This window comes from Rhinopithecus roxellana, chromosome 12, assembly GCF_007565055.1.
Source record: "Rhinopithecus roxellana isolate Shanxi Qingling chromosome 12, ASM756505v1, whole genome shotgun sequence".
Taxonomy (NCBI): Eukaryota; Metazoa; Chordata; class Mammalia; order Primates; family Cercopithecidae; genus Rhinopithecus; species Rhinopithecus roxellana.
This window is the reverse complement of record NC_044560.1, coordinates 116552089-116567423: the sequence shown is the minus strand read 5'-3', so window position 1 is coordinate 116567423 and position 15335 is coordinate 116552089. Positions and strand designations below refer to the sequence as shown.

The window sequence follows — 15335 nt, the reverse complement described above, 5'->3', positions numbered from 1 at the left end:
AAGAGGCCTCTGTCCACCGCGTCTCGCTGCTGCTGTGCCGTCTGTACGTCACGTACTCAAAGATGGCCGCCCCCAGAGCAGCGAGGCGACTCCGGCGCGGACGCTTCTCCTGAGGAAAAGCCGGAAGGCCGCATTCCGCTCTCCATGGAAACGCGGGTGACCCTCCCTGGAGGTTTAGTGGGGAGGGAGCTGGGCGAGGGGCCCAGAAGTGGAAGAAGTTTAGGGAAGTAAGTTCAGTCTTTAAGAGGTCGCAGCGATTCCAGGGAGAGTCAGGTCAGTGTGTGGGTCAGGACGTGGAAACGCGGCGGGAGGGAGCATTCTGAGGGCGTCTGCGTTGTTCGTGGCGCTGTACGGTGTAGGTAGCGCGGCGGTGTGGGGGAGGCGGGGGCGGGTGTTTTCTTTTGGAGGGGAGCTGGTAGGAGTCCTTGGTGGGTGTCTGTGATGGGATATCTTTGGGGGTCCCTCATGGAGGCTCTGGTGGTCAGTGATTAAAGACCTGAGTAGATCTACGGCCAAGAGTCCTGAGGTCAGGGATTGTGGTCCTCGCGGGTCACTCCCCTGTGCGGCTCAGTGATTGAAAATCGGTGGGGTGGCTTTTTCAACTAATGTGACTTCTGTTTCACATTCTGGATTAATCTGAGGCTCAGTGATCGAGGAATCATTAAGGGAAGCCAGTGTACGTGTGTATCTACTCCAGGTTTTCGTATTAATCTGGCGGGGTGGTGGCCTTTTGTGTAGAGACAAGTGAAAACTGAAGTCTTTTCACAGGAGACCTGGCAGGGTCTGTGTGTGTGTGTGTGTGTGTGTGTGTGTGTGTGTGTTTGTGTGTGTTGAGCTCAAACTTTGGCTGCTGAAACAGACTTGATGAACGTTAACATTTCCTAAAAGTTTCAGGTCCAAGTACTTCCTGCACGTTGAGTTTTCTAATCCTCTGGCTTTCCACGACAACCCATGCTCTTGAACCTGCAGAAAATGAAAGTCTTGTTGGGGGGCAGAGAGGGTGCAGATGAATAAGCTTTCTATTTAACAGTATTTTTTTTTATTACTGCTGCACAAATTAATAAGAGCCTATTTTTATCCTTCCTCTTGCAAATGTACTGCATATTTTTTATGGGTGTTTTAGGTTTTGTATGTTCATATATAAAAGGCGGCTATTTTCCCAGTATTTACATTTTTGAATTGTTTTCTAAATTTGTATTTATACCTCGTATTCCTTCTCTCTGTCTCCCTCTTTTTTTTTTTTGATGTGTTTCTTGTTCTTCATATTGAAGTGTGTATATAAACACTTTTTTTTTTTTTTTTTTGAGATGGAGTCCTGCTCTTTTCACCCAGGCTTGAGTGCAATGGCTGGGCTCACTGCAACCTTTGCCTCCTGTGTTCAAGCCATTCTCCTGCCTCAGTCTCCGAGTAGCTGGGATTACAGGTGCCCACCACCACACCTGGCTAATTTTTTGTATTTTTAGTAGAGACAGTGTTTCGCCATGTTGACCAGGCTGGTCTTGAACTCCTGACCTCAGGTGATCCGCCCACCTCAGCCTCCCAAAGTGCTGGGATTACAGGTGTGAGCCATCATGCCGGGCCATATATAAACACTTTAAAATATATATAAAGACTTTTAAAGAGGTGTGAGGGTAACATTGTATAAAGGAAAAAATGTACAGTTTCTCACCATCCATATGGCGTTATTTAAAAAGCTGATATGAGAATTACTTACTGCTTAGGCATGGTGCTGTGTGGCCTTTGTGACCTCCCCTTTCCTCTTCATGTTACTTCCACACTTCACCGAAGAAAGGCATTTGGCCTTCATTGAGGGTCTTGCGTTTCTTTGGTTTGAGAGAACCAAATAAAGAGACAAATATTCAGGGTCGTGTGTTAAGGTGAATGTACCCCTGAAAGTTGTTTTGCTCCTCAGTCTACAGGTCCTGGCTGCCCTGGGAAGAGACAAGAAGTGAATGAAGAAAGAGGAAGATTCCAGGACCTAGATAATGATTTTTGTGGACACTCTTCACTGGTGACTGAGGTTTCTAACTAGAAATTTAAGGCAGATCCAGAGGAGACAAAGACAGAGTATCCCAGGTGCTGGCCATTTCCCACAACAGAAGAAAATGATCAATGCCCAGGTGACTTTTTCTCATTTTATTCTCTTCTTTATTCCATGGTGGATTTGTAGAGACCTGTAAGAAATCATTTCAGAATCTAGAGAGAAATAAACTTTAAATCTAACTCCAACATCATGGCAAAGTAAGATCAGGAATATAGTGTTTATGTGATTCCTACAAAATGACTGATGTTGGAACATAATGCCTGACTAGAAGATCCTTTCCATTACATTAGCTGTCAGTTTGCATCTGATGTCTCTGACAGCCAGTACAAGAAAGTCATGCTAAGTTATATAATATGCAGTGACTGTGAGGAAAAAGCAGACAGGTGCCTCAGGAGATCATTATTTCATGGCACTTAGATCTCAAGAAAAATTTGGTATTCTTCCCGGAGGTGATATGGTTTTTTGAACAGTGTTTTGAACTAGCTTTCTATTAAAGACAGAAGATTTCTTACTGCTGTTTATAACAGGGTTCCTCAGAGACTCCTATGGAAATAGACCAGGCAAACTCAGTGGACACAGTTTTTTCAGGGGACGAAAGCAAGGCCACACACTCAAGTCTTGTGTGTCTTTGTGAGTTTATTTAGGAATAAAATCTAAGTGGCCTAGGAAAATGGAAGGCGTGCATAGCTTCCATTTGTCCGGAACAGATGGCTGAACTGGCATTAACTGCAGATTTGGCATTAGGGAGTTGTCTGATAAGGTCTTGAGTTGTTGGGTGCCATGTTTGATAACTTCACCTCATCTCAGAATATACAGAATCCTTCTGCATTTTCACATCCAATTCTTACATATTTTTATTGCTTTCATTTTCTGTAATTACGTAAATAACTCATGGATTCCAAAGGGAAAGAAATCTGTTTTTTGTTCGTTTGTTTTGTTTTTTTGAGATGGAGTCTAACTCTGTTCCCCAGGCTGGAGTGCAGTGGTGTGATCTTGTCTCACTATAACCTCCGCCTCCTCGGTTCAAGGGATTCTCATGCCTCAGCTTCCTGAGTAGCTGGGATTACAGGTGCACGCCAGCATGCCTGGCTAATTTTTGTATTTTTAGTAGAGATGGGGTTTCACCACGTTGGTCAGGCTGGTCTCGAACTCCTGACCTCAGGTAATCCACCCACCTCTGCCTCCCAAAGTGCTGGGATTACAGGCGTGAGCCACTGTGCCTGGCCCCACAGGAAAATGAATTCTAATGATGAAGTACACACTGGTTAAAAAAGTAAATTCCTGGGCCGGGCACGGTGGCTCACGCCTGTAATCCTAGCACTTTGGGAGGCCGAGGCAGGTGGATCACCTGAGGTCGGGAGTTCAAGACCAGCCTGACCAAAACCCCGTCTCTACTAAAAACACAAAATTAGACTGGCATGGTGGTGCACGCCTGTAATCCCAGCTACTCGGGAGCCTGAAACAGGAGAATCGCTTGAACCCAGGAGGCGGAGGTTATGGTGAGCCGAGATCATGCCATTGTACTCCAGCCTGGGCAACAAGAGCAAAACTCTGTCTCAAAAAAAAAAAAAAGTAAATTCCCTTATCATAACTTTCTTCCTAATCCCCTTATAGTGCTTCAACAAAGGTTTGGTAGCATGTACTTGCTGTCACCGAACTCTGCGCATCTCTGTGTGTATGTGTATTTATAAATCTGTGTTTTATGTATGTGTCTGTATATATAAACACATTTATTATGACTTCTTTTGCTTCAGTGGAATCACTTTCCACCTGTTGGTCACCTTAGATCAACTGCATGTGGCCCAGGATGGCTTTGAATGTGGCCCAACACAAATTTGTAAATTTTCTTAAAACATTATGAGAATTTTTTGCACTTTTTTTCCAGCTATCATTAGTGTATCTTATGCATGGCCCAACACATTTCTTCTTCCAATGTGGCCCAGGGAAGCCAAAGATTGGACACCCCTGCCTTAGATGGTATAGTTTTAGAATATAAAGGAATAATCACTATAATTAATTGAAGAATATTAATTGTATAAAATTCCATTTGTCTAAAGTCATACATGGAAACATTGTTAAACTATGTAAAGTATTTAAATGAGTGCCTGCAACATAGAGACTGATACATGGAGTCTTTTTTGCCTTAAATCTTTGCCAATACTTAAAAATATGACATTATCAAATTATACAATTTTCAGTGATCCAATATTCTTTTGTCTTATTTTGCATTTTCCTCATCACAGGTGAGGTTGAAGTCCTTCGTGTGTATTTCTTGGCCAACTGGATTTTTTTCTCTTGTGAAATGCCTGACTTTAATTTTTACATAAAAAAAACTTTTTTCTTACTGGTTAATGAGTTGGTTATGTCTACTATATATTGACCTTTTGTTTATTGCAAATTTTTTTTAGCCTGTCATTTTTCTTTCAGCTTTGTTTATGATCTGTTTTTCAATGTAGATATTAAAATTTTTTTCTCATAAAATTTGTCCCTGTTTTTTTCCTTTATGGCATTGAACATGAATATATTTCGTATTTGCTTCTGCTTCCATAGGTTCTTTTGCTTTCTGGTTGGACTTTAAACAGGAAAAACTTATTTTTGAGTATGAAATTAGGTAGAAACCTAAGGTTTTTTTTTCAAACAGATTTATTTCTTGTGTGAAATAATTCTGAATGTGATAAGATCAGCAGCATTAAGAATTTGCAGACTCCACCAAGTCTGTTCTTTTGTCTGTGTATTAATCTCTGCAATTACATGGGGATAGATTATCCCATCAATTTTCATCTAGCTCTTTCCTGCCTCAAGTTCCCACTACCGTATGATTATAAGTCATGTTGAGACAGGAGAGTGGCAGTTTAGTTGACAAGAGGGTCTCAATTTATTTTCCAGTGGCATTCGGGGCTAGGCCATACCATACAATTTGCCGATTGCCATAGAATCAAGACATTGAAGATGTTATTCTGCACTTTTCTTGCTTCTTTTGTTTCTGTGGAAGTCAGTTGTTAGAACATTTTTTGTCTTTCTTTTGATGGTAATGCATCTTTTCGTTCTATTAATGGTTGTTTTCATAATGTTATATTTGCATCGGATGTTCAATAGTTTCTGATGTGTCTAGATGCAGATTTTCTGCTTAGCTTTGTTGATTTATTAAATTTGAGTTACAAGATATTTAATCAGTTCTGAAAATTTCTCACTCAGATATTTGGAAATTGCTTCTCTTATTTCAATATAATATTTCAAAAACTATGTATAGGCATATGTTAGGCCTCATTCTGTCTTCCATATTTAGTAAACTCTCCTTCATACTTTCTGTCACTTTGTGTCTCTGCTTCATTTTTCAGTTATTTTAATTTTTTAAGATAGGGTCTCACTCTGTCACCCAGGCTGGAGTACAGTGGCATGATCACAGCTCACTGCAGCCTCAACTTCCTGGGCTCCAGCGATCCTCCCACCTCACCCTCCCAAGTAGCTGGGACCACAGGCGCGTACCACCGTACCTACCTAATTTCTGTCTTTTTGGTAGAGACAGGATTTCACCATGTTTCCCAGGCTGGTCTTGAACTCCTGAGCTCAAGCTATCCACCTGCCTCAGGCTCCCAAAGTGCTGGGATTACAGGTGTGAGCCACCCCACCTGGCCCAGTTATTTTTTTTTTTACTGTGAATTCCAACTCACTAATTATCTCTTCAGTGTATCTAATATAACCTTTCTGTTAATAGACACACATACCTGTGACTGTATACATATATATACACACATATGTATATATGTTTGTGTGTGTACATATATATTTAATATATATTTCCAAAAATAAGTTTTCCCAATTTGATTACTCTTTAATAGTTTCTCATGCTTTCTATACATTTCTATTTTTTAATCCATTTAATAATTAAACATGAACGTAGTGTCCTGTGATTCTAGCATCTGGAGTCTCCCCATGTCTTATGTTAGTATTAGCTGGGAAGGCTTACAGTGAATGAAACAATTTATATCAGATACCTAGATGTAGGTAGCATATACTTTCTTGACTGGGCAATAGATACTGAAATTAAAATTTATACATAAAACCTGTTTTTACTGAGCGGATTTGATATAAAACCTTAATTTTTGTTGAGCAAATGGGGCACTGTACAATTATAGAATACTTGGAGATTCTCTGGTGATATTAAAAAATACTATAGGCTTATAGATGGATGCAGTCTATGTGGTTAATATGAGCAGGACAACTTCCCTTCACATTTTTCATGTCAGTAAAAGAGAAACACTTTCTATTAAGCAAGGCTCTGTTTTCTTACAGGAATTGCTGACACTGGAGGATGTTACTGTGGAGTTCACCTGGGAGGAGTGGCAGCTCCTGGACCCTTTTCAGAAGGACTTGTACCGGGATGTGATGTTGGAGATCTACAGCAACCTGGTATCAATGGGTAAGGACAGCTGCCCTGTGTCACCTGGAGGGTGCCCAGTCTGTGGTCTTTGCTTTCTCAGCTGCTTACCCTTGGAATTTACTGCAGTGCTCTGAATAGCAGATTTTTGGTACATCCTCTGGCTTCTGGTAAAAGGATATACAGTCACCCCTCAGTGTCTGAGAGGGATTGGTGTCACAGCTTTCCATGGATATGAAATCCACAGATGCTCAAATCTCATATAAAATGGCATTGTATTTGCATATAACCTACACACACCTCCCCCCAAATACTTTAAATCATCTCTAGATTATGCCTGATACTTAATACAACGTATGTGCTATTTAAATAGTTGTTATACTGTATGTTTTAAATTGTTTTTTATTGTGTGTGTTTTTTTTTTCTTTAGATACAGCATCTTGCTCTGTTGCCCAGGCTAGAATGTAGTGGTGCCTTCATGGCACACTGCAGCTTTGAACTGGGTTCAAGTGATCCTCCTACCTCAGCCTCCTGAGGAACTATGCCTACGGGTGCAAACCACCATGCTTGGCTATTTTTTTTTTTTTTTTTTTGGTAGAGATGGAATCTGTGTTGCCCAGGCTGGTCTCCCACTCCTGGCTTCAAGTGTTGGTTTCATGTCAGCCTCCCATAGTGCTGGAATTACAGGCAAGAGCCACTGCACTTTGTATTTTTTATTGTATTTTTTTTTTAATATTTTCAATCCATGGTTGGTTGAATCCCTGGATGTGAAATTTTCAGATATTAAGGTCTGACTGTAATCTGCCCTTTCCTGAGAGAAAAGCCTCTACTTACTTTGCAGATGTGAAAACTGTCTAGTTACTTAAATGTAACATTCTCTCACATTACATACACCAGCCCAATCCAGTGTGTCCGTCTTCTGTCATTTCCCATAAACAGGTTATCAAGTCAGCAAACCAGATGCACTCTCCAGGTTGGAACGAGGAGAAGAACCATGGACAATGGAAGATGAAAGGCACAGTCGAATCTGTCCAGGTATGCGAGAACCAGCAAGATGCGTAAGTCACATTATAGTCAGTAAAAGAATGCTGTGTGGGTGTCTCAGGACACAGAAGCAGTGCCTATTAGGAATACAGATCATTTTTTCTCCACAAAAAACCCTTCCCATCTTATTTTAAGGTTGCATTCTCCTTTAGTACCATACTTCTTTCCTGTCTGTGCTGGTGTTGTATTGAATGTCCTCTACCTGTGGAGTTCTCTTGTTAAAAGTCTCTACTATTTTTGTTGACTGTTTACCTAGAAAGGACTGTTTTACATCCTACATCAGTTCTAGTCCAAACCAGGTCATAACTTATGTCTATCTCAGAGTACTTCCTTTGTACATTTGATTTCTGCTTTTCCTTTAGTTCATCTTAGACGGTAGCATTGTATTCATTTCCCTAATGTGTTTTTCCCATTATAGATTTGTTTTTTAACAGCCTAATTTACATACCATACAATTTTCCAATTTAAAGTTTATTTTTCAGTGCTTCATAGTATATGAACAGTTATGTAACCATCACCACAGTCAATTTTTTTTCTTTCTTTTTTTTGTTTTTTGAGATGGAGTCTCGCTTTGTCACCCAGGCTGGAGTGCAATGGTATGATCTTGGCTCACTGCAACCTCCACCTCCTGGGTTCAAGCGATTCTCCTGCCTCAGCCTCCTGAGTAGCTGGGATTACAGGCGCGCACCATCATGCCCAGCTAATTTTTGTGTTTTTGTAGAGACGGGGTTTCACCATGTTGGCCAGTTTGGTCTCATACTCCTGACCTCGTGACCCACTCGCCTTGGCCTCCCAAAGTGCTGGGATTACAGGTGTGAGCCACCACACTCGGCCTCTACTTTTTATCTCTATAGATTTGCCTGTTCTGGACATTTTATATAAATAGAATCATAAAATATATGGTTTTTTGTGTCTCGCTTCTTTTATTTAGCATAGTGTTTTTGAAATTCTTCCATTCTTTAGCATGTATCAGTACTTCATTTCTTTTTATTGCTGAATGATATTCCATTGTATGGATATACCACATTTTATTTATCCATTCATCTATTGAATTAACATTTGGGTTGTTTTTACTTGTTGGCGTTTATGAATCATGCTGCTATGAAAGTTCGTGTACAACTTTTTCAGGAACATATGTTTTCATTTCTCTTGAGCCTTCACCTAGGAGTAGAATTCCCAGGTCATTTGTAGTCCAGGAGGGGGTCCAAGTGCAGTACTTCTGGTCCTTCTCTCACTGTGGACATTACGTCTCTTCCTACCACAGTGTGTGACAATACAGAGTATTGACAACTAGGGAAGTTCACTTGAGCCTTTGGTGGCCAGAGTTTTCATTAGGTTCCAGTCACATACAGCCCACATGGCTGACTTTTAGTCTTTTGCCTCTCCCAGAAGTCGGGCTAATACCTAGAGTGTCTAGTTTTTCCAAAGTGTGGAACTGATATGGCATGGGCCAAAGCCCCTGTCATAAATCATATTGTTAAACTGTCCAGCAGCTAAAGCCAGTGGGCAAACAAAGACACTCCTATAGGCCAGGACATTCCAGGGGCCTAGAGCTCATTTCCTAATAGCTAAGAACAAATGTTAGATCTCTCTTTGGATGAGGTTAGATCTAGATCCTCACTACACAGAAGATTACCATAAAAATTAACGATACAGGGGTTAATTTAGGAATACAGAGGAAATAGAGCATATGGCAGGATAGTCAGAATTGCAGCAAGAGTATGATGTCCACAAAGCATATCTAGATTTTGAATTAGGAAGATGGTGACATGAATTAAGAATGAAGGCATGGGCCAGGTGCAGTGGCTCATGCCTGTAATCCCAGCACTTTGGGAGGCTGAGGTGAGTGGATCACCTGAGGTCAGGAGTTCAAGACCAGCCTCACCAATATGGAGAAACCCCATCTCTACTAAAGATACAAAATTAGCCGGGCATGGTGGCACATGCCTGTAAGCTACTCAGGAAGGCTGAGGCAGGAGAATCGCTTGAACCCGGGAAGCGGAGGTTGTGGGGCGCCGAGATTGTGCCATTGCACTCCAGCCTGGGCAACAAGAGCGCAACTCTGTCTCAAAAAAAAAAAGAATGAAGGCATGAAATAGGAATTGTGCAAGGCCATGGGCTTGACTATCAAAAGATTGGCCTCAAGTTGGCCAAATACAGGTCAGTTGATAGAAGCTGCTTGTTGGAGAAATTGTGGAGCAGAAACATGGTAATATTCATGGTAATGTAAGCTTTTTTTAATCAAGATGACCTTTGATTTTATATATGAGTAATTGAGGTAGCATGGTTGAGGATTGGTTACTTCTATATTTTTGTCTTTTCACAAAATACCTTGCTAGTCTGACCTTTCACCTGGATGACAGCGTGTAGTAGCAATAATAAGAAACAGCTAAATATCTTAAGAAAAACTGAAGGTGAAGCTGGCACAACCTTTGTCTAGAAGGAGGAAGTTCATCCTTTAGTACAGCTTAACTGATTCTGAGACATAAAGGTAGCATTACTGAAGTAGATGCTATTGGTAGCAGATGAGGAAACAGTGTATCAGGGACATTGAAATGGGAAAAATTTGATACGACTTTTTTTTTTAAGGCAGGGTCTCACTTTGTTGCTCAGGCTGGAGTGCAGTGGCACGATTTCAGCTCACTGCAGCCTCGACCTCCTGGGCTCAAGCGATCCTCCTGCCTCAACATCCCAAGTTGCTGGAACTACAGACGCATGTCACCATGTCTGGCTAATTTTTGTATTTTTTGTAAAGATGATGTTCCACCATGTTGCCCAGGCTGGTCTGGAACTCCAAAGCTAAAGTGATCTGCCCACCTTGACCTCCTAAAAGCGCTGGGATTACAGGTGTGAGCCACCGTGCCTGGCCTTGATATGACGTGACTTTTCTACTGCACACAAAATGTGATGGAAGAAAGTGACAGTTCATATCCCATGCAGCAGCACATTTTCTTCTGAAGGCAACTACATGGTACACTGGCCAGTTGCAAAATTCCCTATCATTGTTTTCCTGTTTCATAATTAATGGAACATATGATAACACAACACAGCTAAACCAGAGGGTGGAATATTGACTATAGGAGTTGTTCATTAAATGTGATGAATGTTTTTGGAAAGTTAGATAGTAGTCTACAGATTGAAGAGGGGCAAATTTAATAACAGTTACCACACAAGAGTCTATCTCAGTTCACTTAATTTCAACAGATGGAGATTTCTAACTCTTACTTGCCAGGCAACAAGTATGTGAGTGTATTTATTCTATATATCTCAGTAAGCATATTTCCCTGATCTTTGTACTCACAATTTGGTTCCTCTAAGAGGGCTTAAATAATCCCAAAACCAAATGTTGGAATGTCTAAAACCTTGGCTCTGTACCTTCCTCTTTCATTCTACGTGTCTTCTCAACATGGTATCCTGGTCCAGTGCCTTGGCTCACACCCATAGTCCCAGCACTTTGGGAAGCAGAGGTGGGCAGATGACTTGAGCCCAAGAGTTCAAGACCAGCTTGGGCAACATGGCAAGACCCTGTCTCTACAAACAATACAAAAATCACTCAGGCGTGGTGGCATGCGCCTGTAGTCCCAGCTACTCAGGAGGCTGAGGTGGGAGAATTGCTTGAGCCTGGAAGATGGAGGTTGCAGTGATGCAAGATTGTGCCACTGCACGCCAGCCTGGGTGACAGTGAGACCCTGTCTCAAAAGAAAAAAAAAGAAAAAAAAGTAATTCAGTCCTTTTTTCTTAAATAATATGTATGTGCTGATTATTTCCATGCTGCCTTCTCCATTTATACCTCCAACCAGATTCTTGATGTCTGTGTTATGTATTTGATAACCATTTCAAAGTGTGTTTTTTTTTTTTTTTTTTTTTGAGACGGAGTCTTGCTCTGCCACCCAGGCTGGAGTACAGTGGCCAGATCTCAGCTCACTGCAAGCTCCGCCTCCCGGGTTTACGCCATTCTCCTGCCTCAGCCTCCCGAGTAGCTGGGACTACAGGCGCCCGCCTCGTCGCCCGGCTAGTTTTTTGTATTTTTAAGTAGAAACAGGGTTTCACCGTATTAGCCAGGATGGTCTCGATCTCCTGACCTCGTGATCCGCCCATCTCGGCCTCCCAAAGTGCTGGGATTACAGGCTTGAGCCACCGCGCCCGGCCCTCAAAGTGTGTTTCACAGTGTATACTTTACATGTTCTGGACTGCAGTAATATTTGCCATCTCATCAGATGCTTTCATCTACCCAGTGTCTCAAGCCATATATTTAGTAATCTTTGAGTCCTCACTTTCCTCACTCTCCCCATTGAATTCATCATTTAACCTTGTATTTTCTTTATACAAATATATCCTGCTTCCCCCAACTCTCATCATCTACACTGCTCCACCAAACCACACTTAACATCTCCAACTCCCTTCTTTTTTTGTTCCCTCTGTTTTTCCTAACTAGAATTCAGCATCAGTGAAAAGAAGGCATATTTTGTATATCTCAAATGGAAGCAGAGTGCCTTATCCATAGGAGTCATTCAACAAATACTAGTGGAGTGAATAAATACAACCCTCAGAATTTTGGATCAGTTGACTTTTCCACCTTTGTGGTCTGGTGTCTCCCAAAATTTTGTGGAATGGTGTTCCTCCAAGCCCTGTTGTCTGCTTGTAATAATGACTTGCTTGTATTTTACTGTGTCCACATGTTTTGCAAGGTCCTGTTTAGAAAGCAGTCAAATCTATACAGATTGTCAACTGCCTCACCTTATTTGCACACAGACTGCTTTTACTTTTTGTTTATATTATTATGTTTTTACCAAAGTGTATACGTGAAGTTGCTTTTATACTATTATCATCGTATTGTCATTAAATAGCCATATTTAAAAACACCTGGCCGGGTGTGGTGGCTCACGTCTATAATCCCAGCATTTTGAGAGGCCGAGGTAGGGGGATCACCTGAGGTCAGGAGTTCAAGACCAGCCTGGCCAACATATTAAAACTCTGTCTCTACTAAAAATACAAAAATTAGCTGGGCGTGATGGCACATGCCTGTAAACCCAGCTGCTTCAGAGGCTGAGTTAGGAGAATTGCTTGAACCCAGGAGGCAGAGGTTACAGTAAGCCGAGATCACACCACTGCACTCCAGCCTGGGTAACAGAGCGAGATTCTGTCTCTAATAATAATAATAACAATAATAATAATAATAAACAAGGATTTTTTTTTTTTAAGAAAACAGTTTTATCCCCAACAAGATTATGAAAGGATTCATTGTTCTCTTCTTTCCTAGAAAACAACAAAGTTGATGATCATCTGCAGGATCGCTTGGAAAATCAAAGGATGCTGAAGAGTATGGAACAATACCATGAACGTAATGCATTGGGAAATACTGCCTCTCAAACCAAAAGCCATTGTCTTTTCAGGGAAAATCATGATACATTTGAATTACATATAAAAACTTTGAAATCAAATTTAAGTTTAGTCAACCAGAGCAGAAGCTATGAAATTAAGAACTCTACTAAATTTAATGGAGATGGGAAATCATTTCTTCATGGTAAGTATGAAGAACTTTATTCTGCAGCTAAATTCTCTGTAAGCACAAAATCCAGTAGCACTAAATCCCAAGTCAGTAAGCATCAGAGAACTCATGAAATAGAAAAAACCCACATATGCAGTGAATGTGGGAAAGCATTTGTCAAGAAGTCACAGCTCACTGATCATGAGAGAGTTCATACAGGAGAAAAACCTTATGGATGTACTTTTTGTGCAAAAGTGTTCTCCAGAAAATCCAGGCTAAATGAACATCAAAGAATTCATAAAAGAGAGAAATCTTTTATATGCAGTGAATGTGGAAAAGTCTTCACCATGAAGAGCCGTCTGATTGAACATCAGCGAACTCATACTGGAGAGAAACCCTACATATGCAATGAATGTGGAAAAGGCTTCCCAGGCAAGCGTAATCTCATTGTACATCAGCGAAATCATACTGGAGAGAAATCCTATGTATGTAGTGAATGTGGAAAAGGCTTCACTGGGAAGAGCATGCTTATCATACATCAGCGAACTCATACAGGAGAGAAGCCCTACATCTGTAGTGAATGTGGGAAAGGCTTCACCACAAAGCACTATGTCATCATACATCAACGAAATCATACAGGAGAGAAACCATATATATGCAATGAATGTGGGAAAGGCTTCACGATGAAGAGCCGTATGATCGAACATCAAAGAACTCATACAGGAGAGAAACCCTATGTATGCAATGAATGTGGAAAAGGCTTTCCCAGGAAGAGTAATCTCATTGTACATCAGAGAAATCATACAGTAGAGAAGTCATATCTATGTAGTGAATGTGGAAAAGGTTTTACTGTGAAAAGCATGCTCATCATACATCAGCGAACTCATACTGGAGAGAAGCCCTACATATGCAGTGAATGTGGGAAAGGCTTCCCCTTGAAGAGTCGGCTGATTGTACATCAGCGAACTCATACTGGAGAGAAACCTTACAGGTGCAGTGAATGTGGGAAAGGTTTCATTGTGAATAGTGGACTGATGTTACATCAGCGAACTCATACTGGAGAGAAACCATACATATGCAATGAATGTGGAAAAGGTTTTGCCTTTAAGAGCAATCTTGTTGTACATCAGCGAACTCATACTGGAGAGAAACCCTTTATGTGCAGTGAATGTGGAAAAGGCTTTACCATGAAACGCTATCTTATTGTACATCAGCAAATTCATACAGAAGAGAAATCTTGTATATGTAGTGAATGTGGAAGAGGCTTTGCAATGGAAACTGAGCTTGCTTTACATAAGCAAGTTCATACTGGAGAAAAACCTTATGGATGCAATGAATGTGGTAAAGGCTTCACTGTGAAGAGCCGTCTAATTGTTCATCAACGAACTCACACAGGAGAGAAACCCTTTGTATGCGGTGAATGTAGAAAAGCCTTCTCCTCAAAGAGAAATCTCATTGTACATCAGCGAACTCATAGTGGAAACAAACCCTAACAATGCAATGGACGTGGTCATGCCTTTGGAAAGAAAATATGTCTTGTACACCATCAGCAATTTCACAGTATAGTTTTTATGTGTATTGAGTATGAAAAATCATATTTCAAAATCCAGTGTTATCCACTAGGATAAATGCTATCAATGTCAAAAAGGCTTCAACATGAATTCAGGCTCTGAAATCTTTGATGTACCAATGTATAGAAAATAACTCAGAGAGATTCTGTGGATTGGGGGTAACCTTTCATTTGTCAACCTTCATTAAAACTATGACAATGTCCACATGTGAAATGTGTAAGGTACATAGTCCTTTTGCAGAGAATTTGAACTGATTACATACAAGCAAACTCACGCAGAGAGAAAACCATGTTAGTAATGTGAACTGAGCCGGGCATGGTGGCTCACGCGTGTAATCCCAGCACTTTGGGAGGCCGAGGTGGGCGGATCACAAGGTCAGGAGATCCAAGACCATCCTGTCGAACAGAGTGAAACCCTGTCTCTACTAAAAATACAAAAAAATTAGCTGGGCATGGTGGTGGGTGCCTGTAGTCCCAGCTATTCGGGAGACTGAGGCAGGCGAATGGCATGAACCCAGGGGGCTGAGCTTGCAGTGCGCGGAGATTGTGCCACTGCACTCCAGCCTGGGGGACAGAGCGAGACTCCGTCTTGAAAAATAAATAAATAAAGTAATGTGAACTGATTAAACAGCGGTGTGCTCCTAGCATACCTGCATATAGGCAGTGTAGAGCAGCCTGTTGCTAGATTTCACACTTGCAGTTTGCAGGAGTGAATTTTAATGAATGCAGAGAATGCACTAGTGCCTTCAGTGATTAATTACCTCATACTGTATGTCACAATAAACATGTAGGAAATAAACTTGATACATCC

At 41.2% G+C, this 15335-nt stretch overlaps 1 protein-coding gene across 3 annotated transcripts; it reads left to right on the top strand.

Moving 5' to 3' along the window:
* The first annotated feature begins 32 nt into the window (after nucleotides 1-32).
* Nucleotides 33-14939, top strand: ZNF432 (zinc finger protein 432). 3 transcript variants are annotated; one of them, XM_010376539.2, is made up of 5 exons: nucleotides 33-156; nucleotides 1913-2120; nucleotides 6338-6464; nucleotides 7362-7457; nucleotides 12727-14939. In XM_010376539.2, the coding sequence occupies exons 2-5, from the start codon at nucleotides 2106-2108 to the stop codon at nucleotides 14445-14447; spliced, it is 1959 nt and encodes a 652-aa protein (XP_010374841.1). In that variant the 5' UTR covers nucleotides 33-156; nucleotides 1913-2105; the 3' UTR covers nucleotides 14448-14939. The 3 variants fall into 3 exon arrangements, with proteins under 3 accessions (XP_010374841.1, XP_010374840.1, XP_030797873.1); XM_010376538.2 differs by having other exon boundaries at nucleotides 33-273; nucleotides 12727-14733; XM_030942013.1 differs by lacking the exon at nucleotides 33-156 and adding an exon at nucleotides 333-359.
* Nucleotides 14940-15335: the final 396 nt, after the last annotated feature.